This window comes from Raphanus sativus, chromosome 2 (genome assembly GCF_000801105.2).
Source record: "Raphanus sativus cultivar WK10039 chromosome 2, ASM80110v3, whole genome shotgun sequence".
Taxonomy (NCBI): Eukaryota; Viridiplantae; Streptophyta; class Magnoliopsida; order Brassicales; family Brassicaceae; genus Raphanus; species Raphanus sativus.
The window spans coordinates 8,646,264-8,660,968 of NC_079512.1; the positions used below are offsets into that span (position 1 = coordinate 8,646,264).

The window sequence follows — 14,705 nt, forward strand, 5'->3', positions numbered from 1 at the left end:
TATATGATCATTTTGACTAAAATACCACCACTTTACGTAACACAGCTTTGTGGAAAAAAGTTGAGGGAAGATGTTGGGTTTGTTTAAACGATTCAGTAAGGTGGCATGAAGGGTACATATATCAAATGGATGATTTGTAAAGAGAGCTGGTTTACAGGGCTTTGATTGTTGTGAGATCACTGAATGAAAAGTAAGGAATCTGATATGTTTCCATTGTGTAAAGAAAGTATCAGTACCAACTTTTAAGTTCACTGCTTGCGATTCCAATTCAGTGGTCAATTGTTTTGTTAAGACAGACCAAAACTGCTTTTGAATTAGAATATGTAGCTGTTAATACATGAATCGGTTTCTATATTGAGATATGATTTTGTCACTTGTTAGGCCATTGCAAAGCTTTATAAAACAAAATCTCTGGCCGAACCTTCCTTTCTCCACAGAATCTGACCACACTCTTCCAGCTACCAACAACCTGTGATGCACATCAAAATAATGTCTAAGTTCACATCTCAACTCCAGAAAGACATCAAGAACTGAACAATTTAAGGTCAACTGTTTCGTCTTGTTTACCTCTTTTGCTGAAGAAGCTTCATGACTGAAACTGACCCATCGGTTCTTCTTATAAGCTAGGCATATGTATTCTTCTTCTTCACCAGCACAACCAACCTGCATACATTTTCCATATTGTGAGCTCCTAACAGAAAAAACACAGAAGAGATAACAGGACAAATATTTGCGACCCTTTATCAGATTTTACCATAGACACAAGCCGGTACTTAGTGTTTGGCTCTAAGCCTTCGTATAGCCTGCTCATATCTATCTCCCAGTCCAAAGCCTTTGTTGTTTCAGATATCTCTTTTTCCGTTTCATGCTTCTCCCACTCCAGCACTAGTGTGGCAAACCCCAGTAAAACACAAACAATTGTTTAAATAAAATGATCGAACTCATGGTTAAAACTTTACTTACCGACTGTGAATATGGGCGGGCATCTACTAATAATGTGATGAACAAAGTTTGCCTTTCCACAGCCTCCTGTTTTAAGGTCACATATCATTTTATCTTCCATCCGAATCATTTTAAGGATGTCCTCAAACTTCGTATTCCCAAAAGCACACTGCATATATAACCAAACCACACACACAACAACAACTTAATTAAGTGGCAGTGCACCAATTTCTATAGGAAAGACAAAGAGGGAAATAAAATAAAACGTACCTGCAGGTCTCTGATTGAATCTGCAGCCATAATGATTCCATAAGAACTCTGCTCTGGATAATTTGGCTTCTTTTTGCATTTGCTACAACTCATTCTTTCATATTCCTCCAGTGTAAAAACATGAGTGACCACGTTTTCTATTTCTGGACATTCCCAGCAAGGCCAAAACTCAAGGATGGATACCAGTAGCTCAGCGGCATGACTTGTCTGGAAAAGAGTTCAAAAGTAAACAGAATGACATTAAGACAACAACAACCAAAACTTTACTTGAAAATTTTATCTGCCGCACAAACCATGGAATAAACTTCTTCTATGGAAGAAAGTAAGTCGCTTAAGAGGTAACTGTAGAGTCCCTCTTTCATTTGCTTCGAGACAAACGCAGTAAAGAAATTTCCTATTGCAAAAGGAACTCGTTCTTCCCGGTGGTCATAAAATTGATTACGGTTTTGCACCAAATACTCTTTAAGAATCTCAGTGTAACAAAGAGCCTGCAGTACCACAATTTAGTCAAAGAAAAGAAGTAAGAATTATTCATCTCAGAACTACTCTTTTGCTTGTGTCTGCTTTACCTTCAGCGTCATGGCAAGAGCTGAGTTATATATGAGTGGACCTTCTGCATGTGCTGGCTCCAAATGTTTCGACGGTGAATCTTCTCCAGGCATGTTTTGCATATCTTGAAGATGGCAAATGAGAGAGATGAGAATTATGCATCTAAAAAAGTATCTTTTTTCTACAACTGATATGCTCTTTTACAACCAAGGTTACCATTAGCAGCTTCCTGTTGATCGTATTCCATAGAATCTTCTTCCCCCGGTTTAGGTGATGGAGAAGTAACACTAGACATATGTAAGAACACGTTTTTCTCTGAGAAGACATACAAAAACAGTACATCAAACTTGCGAAAAGACTCTAAACAAAGGACTTACGGTTCGACATTCTGATCAAGAACTCCAGGCATGCTTGTTGAAGTTCTCTGTTACGCCAATGAATACCCCATTCATTCATACAAACCGAAAAAAAAATCAGGGAAGCAAACAGAGATTCCACATCATCTTCAACAACCTTTTTGTTTCTGCGTCTCTTCTTCTTTGACCCCGAACTCTTCTCTTTGTCTTGTCTGTTCTCGGATAAAAGTTTCAGCGCCTGTGCTGCAGCTAGCTCTTCCTAGAAGAAGCAGAGACATCAACAATAATTAGGAAAGCAGAGTGAAGATGAAAGTTTTTTTTTTTGTATAAGACCTTGCTGCTTTTATTTATCTTCTTTTTTGACGGTGATTTCATTTCCTCCTCGAGTAAGCGATCTGCTTGTGCTGCAGCTAACTTGGCTTTGCGTTCCATATCTTCTACAATTCCTTCCTACATAATACATATAATATAAGGAAGACCAAATCAGAGATAAGATGAAAGAAAACTCTCTGTTCTCAAACCAACCAGCAAGAATTCTTTGAGTGGTGGAAGGATGTAAGAGCGGTAGTCAAAAGCAGAAAGTCTGATGAGGTCGTTGAACAAACTAATCCTTGAATTTTCAACCAGCAACATCTTGGTATCGACTAGCGGAACCTGCAAATCAAGAAACACTTTTAAGATGCAAGTTTTTTCTATTGTTAATTAAAAACTCTGATCAGGAATTAACCTTATCAGCGACCATTGATCTCAGACGGTCTATGGACTTGAGGACTATATCATCGCTGAGATTTTTGTGCCCATGAATACGCTTCAGGCAATCTTCTAAATCTGGGAAATCAAATGTCGGATCCGGTGCTTCTTCAAGAGCATCTCGAACTGAACAAAAGAACAGGCGTGTATTGAAAGAATCTCTAGCTTCTGTCACTAAATGCTTCCTTTCACATTCATCCCCTAGAAGAGATGCATATTTGTTCCATTGATGTTCTGGAGCACTCCTCTTATTATTTTCGCTTACACATAAGTTAATGGCGTCAACAAGACCTGCATCATAACCTAGCATCTGCAGTTTCTTTGCATATTTGGTTCCCAAAGTCCTACAGGTGAACTGAACGGCTCTCAAAACAGCCACCCAAATATCTAGATTGTGTGTCCTCACAGGTCTTGGGAATCGAAACCTCTCATCTCCAGAGGAGTGATCCGCTAACCAAGACACTATATCATCTCCACAGGCATTTGCCTTGGCGTAGTGATCATTGGGGTCCAAGAAACTTACTGTCCCTTCATCATCGAATTGAGCAATCTCACATCGCAGCAGCCTCTTATCCAGAAGCAGAGATGAAAACAGCTCGTCGAAGTCTATCCTCTCTTTAACTCGAGTCCCACTGTAGAAACTATCCACTGCTCTGCTAATCATCTCTTTTCCATCTTCCCTCTCACACTTGATGCGTTTGAGAAAGTCTAGAATCTGTTCGAGTTCACTTCTTCCCAAAAAGCAGATGCTCTGAGGTGTTTCCACTAAGCGACACTCTGTAGTAAGAGTATGCTTGGAAACCTCAAACCGTGCAAGATGCTTAATCAGCAAACGCATCATCCAGTCTCTAAGACCACAAGAAAGGATCTTACGCTCACAAAACAACACAAGTAGCAACTGGATCTCCTTGAGCAACTTGCTGCGTTCTTCATCTGTAGTAGCTAATGGCCAGTCTCTGGACCATCCATTCTCATATACAAACGCTTTCACAAAATCAAGCCGAGTCTTGATCATTTCAACAGCAGCAGCTGTATCCACTGGCTCCCAACCTGCAACCGTTATCATACCAGCCCACGCTTCATCTACCATCTGAGCCATATGCTCTGCCGTAGAAGGCTTAAACTTTGCGTCGTGTTCTTTCTCAAGATGGTTCTTGAACTTTTTAAGGGGTAAGAACTCTTCCGAACAAGATCGACATACCCAACGCCTCCATTTCTTGTTATCTACTGCAGAACTCAGTACTTTCTCCAAAGCATCTCGTCCCTCTGTGCCGTAGAATCTCTGCACATAGCTAGTAAAATCCTCAATGCTTACTTCCATAAACTTCCTTTTGACCTCAACATTCAAACCTAACCAGTACGATCTTAACCCTCTAACGAAATCAGATTCATTCTTCTCTTCATTGTTCTTGGCAACACTAACTTCAGGATCCCTAGGAGAACCAGCAGCGATCCTTGACTCTGCAGCTTTGAGTATACTCTTGACGTCTCTTAGACTTTTCTCCTCTTGCGAACTCAATCCAGCAAAAGACGCTAAAAGAGAAATATACTCTTTCGCTTTGCCTACGGATTTCTTCAAGTACAATGGCGATCCGATCAAACCGCCAAGATCAAAGAGCTGAGCGGCGCAGAACGACGAGAAGCCCCCGTTTGCCGAATAGCACTCCGCAGAGCCGAGTAGGAACGCGAATTTCGCGTGGATGTTCTCTGCTCGCTTGGCTTGTTTGGAGAAGATTTGACCTTGCTGGAACGAGAAAAAGTATAGGGCCTTGTTCTTCTTGTTATGAGGAGAAGACATCCAAGTTTCGATGGCCTCCAAGGCCTTGATGTGATCTCCTTGAGCGATGTAATCTGCAGAGAGTTGTTGGATTCGTTGTGCTTCCTCATCGTCTTCTACGAAGTAGGCAGTCTCCATGTTTGATTCGATTCTTCAAAAAGCTTTTTCTTTGCTATTTTTCTTTTGTTGTTTTGGAGAGAAGAGGCGAGGCGGGAAATATAAGAGACGGTTAGAGTAGTTATTCGGAGAAGAGAGGACTGACTTAATCACGTGAGAGCCGCGTGACAAGGGCTTCGAGAGGAAAAGATACAAAGACCTGTTAAGAGCATTCTGTCGAGCAGCATGTGGGCATTCCATGTTCGATTTGATTGCACCTTCCGCGTGTAAAACCGAAAATAGTTGTGAGATAAATCGAATTCGGTGGAGATGGAATTGGCTTAGGAAAAGAAACGTCTTCATTGTTGGGAATCAAAGATGATCATGGGTGCGGTGCGGCCGATGCCATGAAATTTGTTTATATAAGCTGCCTTGTTCCGGTGATTTGTTTACTTTATTTTGATTCATCATTTATGTCTTATCACTGTGTATACGTTCAAGCAAGTAATAGTATTACAAAGGATTCAAGTTGTACGGCCGAAACCTCAAAATCAAGTTTTTCCCAAAAAATGTAAAGTTGAGTTTTAACGGTTTTAGCGGAATAACTTGATTCTGCGGGTTTAACGGAAAAACTCGAATTTGTTGTTTTGGCGGGAAAATTCGACTCTTTAATTTTAACTGTTGGCAAAAAAAACGTTTCTTCATTTTTTTGGTTTGAAATCTCGACTTTTTTTTTGTTTTAGCGGAAAAAATCTATTTTGTGTTTTTAAAGGAAAATTCGATTTTAAGTTTTTGGTGGAAAAATCTATTTTTTTTTGTTTTGACGAGAAAATTCGACTACGTGGTTTTGGCGGAAAAAACTCGATTTTGTAGTAAATAAATGTTATCCTAGTGGAATCTGATGCAGATGTCTAAACTGATAAGGATGCTTAAGACAACTAGAGTACATCCTCTGGTTCAGACAATTGTTATGCAACCTGCATATCTCACATTTTTGTGTGTGGATCTATCATCTGATCCACTTTAAGTTGTGTACAATCATGATAAGATTTCTTATTGTTGGTTTCGAGCAATGAGTTGAGATCCAAAGATCATCCCAAACTGAGATTGACGATCATGTTCTGATCTACAACTGATATAATACTTCTCTATCCATAAGATGGGGAATGTGATCTAATAGGGGTCCAAACGAGTTTCTGTAAATATCTACCTTTGAAAACCCTTTAAAAAAGGAATTATTTACATTCTGACCCACTTTCTCACTTTCCATTTTCATTCTAAATCACTTATAACTTGTGACATACTTTCTCTTGAGAGAAAGACCATACTGCCCTCTAACTAGAGGAAGAAGAGTACTAATCGTGTTCCTCATATTTCACTACTAACCAAACCACTCAAATCAGCCCAAACCGGATCATCATTTTTTTTTCAAAATTCGAAATCCACTGGGACCCATCTTATGATCTGTTTGCTTTACCATCACCTTCAGACCCTAATTCTTTTCATCTTCTTTCTCAGATCCACTTTCTCAGATTTCTAAAAAAGTCTCCTCCTCTTTCTTCTCGAACAGATATCTTTGATTAGGTGGCGAACAAGACCCGGAGACTGTACCTCGTCCTCCTTCTCGCGATTCTTCTCTGAATAGAGAACATCACCCTGTTAAGACATGAAAGGTACTGTTCCTCCTTACATCTCTAACAACAATCTCTAGACTTGCACTTTGTTTTAGATCCGAGTCAAATACTCGTTATGTTCTTTTTTTGTTACTAACAGAAGAGACCAAAATCAAAACCCGTTGCTAAACTCTTTAGATCTGAAAATTATAATTAAAAACAAATTATTCTACGTTTTTTTCTTTTTGAAATCATCCGACATTTCAAATTCTTTTTGAAATCATCTGACATCTCAAATTACTCTTTTTTGTGACATTGAGGAGTTTGAGACTATCCAAGCATCTTGTTTCGTGAAGTTATTTGACTTGCTGTGCGACATGTGGACAGCAGAGTTGTGGACTAGTGACCTGTGGACGGGAGACTTGTGGACTGGTGACCTGTAGATAGGATAACTGTGGACTGGTGACCTGTGGACGGGTGAGTTGTGCAAGGATGAGTCGTGGATGGGTGACATGTGGTCGGGTCAGCTGTGGACTGGTGAACTACGGGTGATTTGTGTACGTGCGAGTTGTGTAAGTGTGAGCTGTGGTGGGGTGAGTTGGGGACCGGTGAGTCATGAAGGAGCTAATGTTATGGTTTATGTTTTTAAAATTTTTTAGCTGTGTACATCCACGTCCACTTGTATATAGTGGCGTCCAATACTATCGGGTTTCCCATAAAATTATTAAAAATCATGTAATCGGTTTGTTTAGACTAGATTTTAATGATTTTCCAAAGTCAAATTTTCATAAAGAAAATTCAGACGAGAGCTTCTTTACCTGCGAGAAGAAGCTATAATAACTTTTTTTTGATTTTGTGGTTTTTAATATTGCAAAAAAATCAGACACCAAACCTAATAAAATGAAAAAGCTAACTAAACTGAACCAACATACAACTGTGTTTCGTAGTAACAATTCACCGAACGAAGTCACATATCCAGTTCGCTTCATTAAGGGTAATTGTGTCAACAAACAACTTTGGTTCTCGTGAAAGTATGTCACAAGTAAGAAGTAACTCTGAATGTAAAGAAAACTCAAAAAGTGGCCCATTAAGTAATCAACTCTTAAAAAAGTTCCAGGTTTTCAGTTAGTCGCCATGACTATTTTTCTAGTAGTGTCGTGTTAAACTGTTTCATATTCCTAAAACCTATACTTCCATGATTTTTATTTTGACATAGTTTATTGCAAGACATCTAATATACAGTATTTTCTATCTTTGGAACTTGAACTCCACCAAAATTGTGATCACCTACTTAAATCCAAATAAGAAGAAAATTTTGCGAAGTTGATTTATTGTCATGGTAATTCTCTATATTTCCTAAGAATGGTTAAAATAATTGTGAAGGAAATGAGAGAAAATGCATTAAGACCAAATAAGTCTTATACGAGTAACTAGTCTTGTCATTTTGGGTTGGTTAATACACCACACTCTTTCATGCGTCTCATGAACTTCTACGGCTGAGAGGTGCACGATTGTATCTGTTGTCCTTGAATGTGAAAGAGAAATAGTTCGTGTGTCCGTTGTGACTTAGATATCAAACTATCAAGGCATTTCAACTAAAAGATGTCTAGCTTGCATTGATGTAAGATCACATACAACTTGATATTGGTACTTCCCCACGCTAAATGGTACAGCTAGTTGTTATCTTACCTGGAGTTCCTACTTCTCATCAAGCTATTGTAGTGTTTATGGTCTCGGGTGCTCGTCTTTTCAAAACATATCATGTTTACTATGAATAACATTTATGATTAGATCACATATCTTATATGAGGCATCTGAATGTGGAAGAGGTTTTCTTTTCGAGTTTTATATTTGGGGTGTATGTACACACTTAGGACTTGGCTGGTGGCTAGTAGTGGAATGACAACTGAGGATTGATAAGAAGTGATTCTATTGGGAGGAAAGTTCAGGATCATTCTTTAAATATTGCTCACTATGAAATAAAACGACACACATAAACATTGTAGGGTGAAAGTGGTTATAAATAATATCATACCACAATAAATATCATATATGCTCCTAAATGTGTTTAGTAGTATACAATCTGGAGAACGAGGTGATTGGAGCGACAGATCACAACTATAAGTATCTCTCATCAGCTCCTACTCCTTAGATGATGGTCGAAAAGCTTCTTACAATTTTGGTAACATTCATCGCATTGTCGTTTACTTCATTACCTTCGCTTACAAAGAGACCACTCATCTGATTATATGAGCATTTTTGGTGATGGATGATGCTGAAAAAAGATGAAATCATGTAACAAGTCTTGTCAACAGAAACACAAACAAATCTCTATTTTCTTGTTCTGTTTTTTTTTTTATACAGATCATATACAACAATGTATAGACACTTAGACTATATGCTATTAGAGAAATGAGAGAGAGAGAGAGAGAGGGGGAGAATTAGAGAGTGTTCCTCAAGAACTGTACAACAAAGTAGACAATTGCCAGAAACAATGCAACCTGATAGAAATCTCTTTCGAAGCTGTCGTCTCTTTGGAAATACTGCATCAATAACAACATTATCTCTTAGTTTACAAATCTATGTCTAGGCAATAGTTAAGCACTGTTGGTGGGAAGCTGACCTTAGTTGGATCGGTTGGATCACGATATATCTCTGTATCCTCTTTCCGAGTTGTGAAAGTGGCGGTTATGTCTTTGGTGGCATCGGCCAAGTCTTTAGCCGATTCAGAAGCGGCGAAGAGGCGGCGGGATGTCCATAAATAGGCTTGAGCAATAGGGGAAGACGAGGACGAGTCCCAAGACTCTTCATGCTCAATCACTTGGCCACTGATCTGGTTAAGGGTGAATTCAGATTTGACTTTGATAACCAGATCTCCACTTAGAGCAGCAAGAATAGATTTGGGTTTTCCTTTGACTGTCCATCTAATACGCAAGACGCTGGTCGATAACATCACCATCTCCTGTATCGTCTACACAAATACATAGAGATCATTTATATAAACATAAGTTAGAACATTACTTATAATCCAAAAAATGTTAAAAAGGAAGGGATCATTTTCTCACCACAGTGGGAGTCTCTAACCCAGTAGTGATCCACATTGGTCTTTTATACTTCTCACGACCTGTAAAACTTCTGACCGAATCCTGCAATCACTATCAGTCACGATGTATTTACTTATTGCCAAGTAACATTTCATGAAAACTGACAAAAGAAAAAGATAAATAGAATTGGACCATATATATATAAAATGTGAAGGAATAAATGTACCTTATATTTAACAGAAACAGCGTAGCAAGCAAAGGCGCGATTGCCTTCTCTGATTTCAAGAATGTCGCGAGCAAGTTGCCTGGCAGTGGATTCGACCTGGGGGCTACTTGTGCACTCAAACTCATTGCATAGTTCCCCAAAGTCAATCTTATCTACAAGCTTATCCGCTTCTGATTTATCAACGGACACTTCAGTCCTGCTCGAACTATTCAAAACTGAGAGTCCACCGTCTGTGAGAGAGATATACAATCAATAGAATCACTAAACCATAAAACCCTAACACAAAAAGGAGCCAAACCAAACAGAAAGAAGGTATGATGTGAGATCAAAGATCTCTCTGTTATATATTAAACCAAGGTTTCAAACTGGTGAAATCACTCATCAACCCTATAAAGCTAACAAGAGTTGGAAACACAAAGATCACATTTTCTACCTCGGGGGAGACGGTGGAGGACCTTAGAAGAAAGCAAAGAGGGGCGGGAGAAGCGCCGGAGAAGGGCGGCTGAGGGAGGAGAAGCACAAGGGACTAGGAAAGAGGAAGAGGAGGAAGTAGCCATGTTTCCATTATGATTCTTTGTTGAATGTGTGGCTTATGGGGTTAATGGATGTCCCACTCCCACGCTTCAGTTTCTCATTTTTGTGGCTTTTAAATTTTAAGACCATGCTTTTGGATAAGGTTTTCTTTTCTGAGAGATTTTTTTTTTTTTAATTTGATTTTGTGAGTAAAAATCATATCAAACATAAGAGACCTCAAAACAGTTTAAAGACGTAGTCCAATAAACAAACAAACAATCCATTCAAAAAAAAAAAAGCTTCAAGCATCTGACTTTTGTGTGAATCAAAGTTTTATGTTTTATTAGAAGAGATAAAAGAAAAACAGATTTGGCTTCCGTGGCTCACTCATTCACTCACTCTTCTTCCTCAGCCTCTTCCAGCCAATTCACAAACGGCTCCAACCCCTTCACAAACGTTTGCCTACAACCAACACACCCAATCTTTACTAAAACAATCCTATTGATTTAATAAAAACATCCCAAAAAATAGTTTACCTGCCCTTGGGGTTGCTCCCTTTGCGATACCAATGGAGAATAGTGTCCTCAGCAAGTACATCAAGCTCATACAAAGACCTCACTACCTCTGGAAACACTTTCATCAGCTTTGCATCCTCGTAGCATTGCATCTGTACTTTGTACATCAGCTCCATCTCCATTTTCCCGTTGCTGCAGAACGTGTTCAGAAGCGGTGCCCATGTCTTCACCTTTACCACACACGACAAAAAAATAACCAAGCTTTAATAATTAACACCAAAAACAAACCTTCCAACAACAACTAAACTCTACAGACGAAACTCACTTGGCGTAATACAGAGTTTGAGTTTTGCTGCTGGTTTTTACCAGACCACTGAACAGCATCCATTATCCCGTCCCAGATGACACGCACAACCTCAATCTCTGGCAGTTTAGCATCTTTCACCTGTTGCTTTACCGTTTCAATCACCTCATCTATGTTAATCTCCTCCGTCACTTGGCTCGTAAGCACCTCTTTTATTTCCTTCAGCTTCACCTCAAATATTTTCTTTTCATTGTACTCCACCAGCGCTGTCAATCCCGCCTTGCTTTTAAAATCACAGAACAAATACATACATTAGTGACCAACGAAGCTGATGTAATAAACATCGAATGCAAGTAAAATAGAAAACTCACGTGAAATGCTCAGAGAAACATTCAGTAGTCCGCTTAGTGGGTGGCAAGAAGTCCAAGAGCTTGTCTTCCATCTTGCCACGCCTCAGAATACCAATCAAGTCATCGAGGCTGTTCTCAACCAAATACTCATTGAAGAAGTCAGTCACAAAAGTGAGCACTATCCCTTTGGCAACAAGGTTGTCCTTGAGCAGCGGCTGGAAGACGGTCTCGGCAGGCAACCCCGAGAGCTTCTGGGAGAACGCGAGGGCTGTGAATATGGCGAGCTTCTTCCTCTCGCTCTCCTCGAAAAGCTCGAGCGACTGCAAGAACCTCCGGGTGACATTCTCGAGGTTCTTTATGAGGAATGGTTTCCTGCGCAGGATTTTCTGAATGTATACAACTGATGGTAAGATGGCTTCACGGTTTGGTTGGCAGTCGATGATGGAGTAAGGATGGCGTTCCCCTTCATCAGATTTCACAGAACCGGTTTGCGTACGTCCTCCGATGAAAACAACCTTTAACAATAAATGAATTAGATTAGATGAATATTCATAAATGTTGGAGAGACTTAGGAATATATATGAAGAGGTTACCTCAAAGAAGATATCGCCGTATCGAGAGAAATTAAGATCAGATGACTCAATGGTCTTGGCAACAAGTTCCTAATAAGAGAAGCGGAAAACAAAGTTAGGGTGCAGCAAGTAGGAAAGTCAGAAGAAGACACTTACGAGATCACCAGCATTATCGAGATAAATCAGGACAACAGCATCAGAGAAAGCAGCAGGGTCCAAAGGAGCAGCAATATTCCTTTTGCGGGTCTTAATCCGCGTTCCTCTGCAAAACATAATAATTAGTTTATAAAGACAAACAAGCAGTTCACAGCTCAACACTGCTCTTAAAGTAATGTTCACTAATACATTTCTCTTAGCAACAAATTGAAAGGTTTGCAATTTGGTTTCAAAGTACTTCAATTCAGCATACATGATTGTGCAGCTACAAAGATAACATAACTCATTTACTTAAAAAAAAAAAAAACAAAACAAGAACGCAAGCATTAACACCAAAACTTAAACAGTCAATTTTCCATGGAGAGATACAAAGAAGGATAAGCTCAGCTACTAATGAAGAAAGAATACATACCCGAGAGTGGGCTTCTCCTTTGAGCTGCAGGAAAGAAAAAGACCATAAACATAGATGAGTGATTAAAAATAGAAAAAACTAGATCTTTTTATGTGTAAAAAAAACCCTAGAAATGATTCGATTATTTGACCCTAATTAATATAGATTCCGGATACGTCTAGATTCAATTAAGAAGAGTGAACATCGAGAGACGGATAGGAACCCCAAAAAAAAAGCAGACGAAAATTTCAAATGAAAGAGAAGAGATCTGTGTCCCCGATACCAATACAAGAAATAAAATCGACTAACAAAAGAAGATTCGTCATTTGATCAGAAGAGGATGAAAGCTTACCTCATAAACCAATACGTAGAAAGATCAAAGGTAGGGAGAGATATGGATGTTGTTGTTCAACTTCGCGTTTCTGCACAAAATCGAGCTTCGTCTCGACGCTATAATATAAAAAGATGAAGGAAGTGGTAAAGTTAGGGATGTTATATCGGACAGGTCCGGCCCGTTTGTGTCCGTGTCCGCTAATGTCCGTCCGTTTAACGTTCCGTCCGCTAGAGCCCGTTTACACTAACATCCCGATTATTGTCCGTCCGTTAAAAGCCCGATTACTGTCTGTCCGTTAATGTACCCGTTTAAGGCCCGTTTAGATAAAAAAAAATTCAAAAAATTTGCTGTTTAGTAGTGATTATAAACAAACTTGTATTGCAAACTTGTATTGATGAGATGCATCAAAAAGATATTCTCATAAGTTTACAAGACATTCTCATGAGTTTACAAGATGTTCAGAGTTTACACTACAAAAACATAACAATTTGATAGTCTGTTTGCTAGTAAAGAGAGACAAGAGAGATGAGATGAAGAAAATATAAGAAAAGAGACGAGATGAAACGCCATTTTCTCCACTTCAATTTTAAACACCTGTGTGTACAAAGTAAACGATCAAACACTTCAATCTTATCACTAAAATGAACATTAAAACTGCAGGTTTAGTAAGGAGTAAAGACTTACATCTTATCACTTCCATAATTCGATCAAACACTTCAATCTTTTGATGTTGAAGACTCAGCTCCTGAACTACTTGTTTTTTTTTGAACATTTTCATTTTCATCAAAGAGGTCTTCAATTGTACCTACAAAATATAATATGAATCAGTAACAAAAAATAGTCATAAATGGTATTTTAAAGCTTTTTTTACCTTGGTATTCAGCAAAACCACGCAGCCAATTCCTAGTGCAAAGAAGAGCTTGGACATTTTTAGGTAAGAGGCGGTTTCGGTAAGGAGTTAAAACCCGAGATCCAGCACTGAAGGCAGACTCAGAAGCTACCGTGGTGATCGGAATGCTGAGGATCTCACGTGCCATAGATGCTAAATCTCCAAATCGATTTACGGAATAGGACGCCGTAAGTCTCACCAGGTTCTCTGTGGGCTCGGCATCACCAACAAGCTCGCCAGAGACTTAACTGGCAAAGAACTCATTGACCTCCGTGAAGAAGTTGGCATGCACCAACACGGTGATGAACTGGTAAAAACTAAAAACCCTTTCTCAGAATCATACCTTTAACTTTCTTACAATATTCATGTTTTAAAAACTTGTTTTGTTTATATGATTGTTGTTGATATGAAGAGGAGGCGTGTTGGGTCGGAGTACAGAGACTGGTGGAAGTAGACTGTTACAGAGGAAGTAGACATAGACATGGGATGCCTTGCAGAGGTCAAAGAACCAAAACTAATGCTCGCACCAAAAAGGGAAAGAGAGTTGCTATTGCTGGAAAAAAGAAAGCTCCTCGCAAGTAGAACCCTTAAAAACCTCTCTCTACGACTCTGTTGGGATGAAATTTGATCAAATAAGCAGACATGATTTGCTGAGGAAGTAGAGAACTTCCAAGTAAGCATGATCTTGATTTTTTGAACTTGTTCTGCAATACTCTCTAGCTTCTCTGGTCTCTTGGTTTTGTTTGTTATCCTTTAGAACATGGATCAAAAAGTTAGCCCATTAACAACTTTTTCTTTGTCACCAAGCCCCTTGATCTTGTAGAATTAACGAGATAATTATTATATAGAAAACTTCGTCCATTGAAGCCCATTAAATTGTCTTGGAGCCCATCAGAAGAATCAGAAGGTCATCAATGCTATAAACCCCATTCCTTCAATGACTCGAAGATCTTAGTGGCAATCAGATCACCTGTGTGTGGAGACTTCATCTCACAAAATTCTAAGATCTTATTGTCCAATCTCCAGTCATCATCAATGTAATGGACAGTTAAGCAGAT

The 14,705-nt window shown here is 39.1% G+C and overlaps 4 protein-coding genes across 5 annotated transcripts; 1 reads left to right on the plus strand and 3 right to left on the minus strand.

Annotated features, from left to right (window-relative positions):
* Positions 1 to 257: 257 nt before the first annotated feature.
* Positions 258 to 5,256, minus strand: LOC108829914 (uncharacterized). Its single transcript, XM_056997146.1, has 13 exons — positions 2,845 to 5,256; positions 2,643 to 2,771; positions 2,451 to 2,567; positions 2,275 to 2,376; positions 2,139 to 2,185; positions 1,978 to 2,048; positions 1,782 to 1,885; positions 1,506 to 1,700; positions 1,213 to 1,419; positions 964 to 1,111; positions 755 to 885; positions 568 to 663; positions 258 to 469 (listed from the first exon to the last, which is right to left on the minus strand). Exons 1-13 carry the CDS (start codon positions 4,780 to 4,782, stop codon positions 371 to 373), a joined length of 3,384 nt encoding a protein of 1,127 aa, XP_056853126.1. The 5' UTR covers positions 4,783 to 5,256; the 3' UTR covers positions 258 to 370.
* Positions 5,257 to 8,667: 3,411 nt separating this feature from the next.
* Positions 8,668 to 10,251, minus strand: LOC108843378 (uncharacterized). Of its 2 annotated transcripts, none has more exons than XM_018616569.2 (5): positions 10,057 to 10,251; positions 9,624 to 9,838; positions 9,419 to 9,499; positions 8,977 to 9,324; positions 8,668 to 8,896 (listed from the first exon to the last, which is right to left on the minus strand). In XM_018616569.2, exons 1-5 carry the CDS (start codon positions 10,178 to 10,180, stop codon positions 8,795 to 8,797), a joined length of 870 nt encoding a protein of 289 aa, XP_018472071.1. In that variant the 5' UTR covers positions 10,181 to 10,251; the 3' UTR covers positions 8,668 to 8,794. The 2 variants fall into 2 exon arrangements, with proteins under 2 accessions (XP_018472071.1, XP_018472070.1); XM_018616568.2 differs by having other exon boundaries at positions 9,624 to 9,853; positions 10,057 to 10,250.
* A 106-nt stretch (positions 10,252 to 10,357) lies between these two features.
* On the minus strand, positions 10,358 to 12,909 carry LOC108843377 (uncharacterized). The gene is made up of 8 exons (XM_018616567.2): positions 12,777 to 12,909; positions 12,446 to 12,469; positions 12,034 to 12,139; positions 11,899 to 11,967; positions 11,327 to 11,820; positions 10,977 to 11,238; positions 10,673 to 10,881; positions 10,358 to 10,598 (listed from the first exon to the last, which is right to left on the minus strand). The coding sequence occupies exons 1-8, from the start codon at positions 12,779 to 12,781 to the stop codon at positions 10,532 to 10,534; spliced, it is 1,236 nt and encodes a 411-aa protein (XP_018472069.2). The 5' UTR covers positions 12,782 to 12,909; the 3' UTR covers positions 10,358 to 10,531.
* Positions 12,910 to 13,816: 907 nt separating this feature from the next.
* On the plus strand, positions 13,817 to 14,508 carry LOC130508505 (small ribosomal subunit protein S13, mitochondrial-like; the record flags this gene model as incomplete). Its single annotated transcript, XM_057004051.1, is given in 3 exon segments — positions 13,817 to 13,957; positions 14,060 to 14,078; positions 14,081 to 14,508. Coding segments are annotated over 3 exon segments (309 nt in total), but the record flags the coding sequence as incomplete, so codon positions are not given.
* Between the last annotated feature and the right edge of the window lie 197 nt (positions 14,509 to 14,705).

Excerpts from the sequence above, each read along its gene's own strand:
- LOC108829914 (XM_056997146.1), bottom strand. The coding sequence starts at position 4,782 with ATGGAGACTGCCTACTTCGTAGAAGACGATGAGGAAGCACAACGAATC. Across the intron at positions 1,112-1,212 it reads ATTCAATCAGAGACCTGCAG|TGTGCTTTTGGGAATACGAA; the intron begins GTACGTTTTATT and ends TTATATATGCAG. Across the intron at positions 664-754 it reads AGTACCGGCTTGTGTCTATG|GTTGGTTGTGCTGGTGAAGA; the intron begins GTAAAATCTGAT and ends AAATGTATGCAG.
- LOC108843378 (XM_018616568.2), bottom strand. The coding sequence starts at position 10,180 with ATGGCTACTTCCTCCTCTTCCTCTTTCCTAGTCCCTTGTGCTTCTCCT. Across the intron at positions 9,854-10,056 it reads CCTCCACCGTCTCCCCCGAG|ACGGTGGACTCTCAGTTTTG; the intron begins GTAGAAAATGTG and ends TCTCTCTCACAG. Across the intron at positions 9,500-9,623 it reads CTGTTTCTGTTAAATATAAG|GATTCGGTCAGAAGTTTTAC; the intron begins GTACATTTATTC and ends TAGTGATTGCAG.
- LOC108843377 (XM_018616567.2), bottom strand. Across the intron at positions 11,821-11,898 it reads ACGGCGATATCTTCTTTGAG|GTTGTTTTCATCGGAGGACG; the intron begins GTAACCTCTTCA and ends TTATTGTTAAAG. Across the intron at positions 10,599-10,672 it reads GGGAGCAACCCCAAGGGCAG|GCAAACGTTTGTGAAGGGGT; the intron begins GTAAACTATTTT and ends TGTTGGTTGTAG.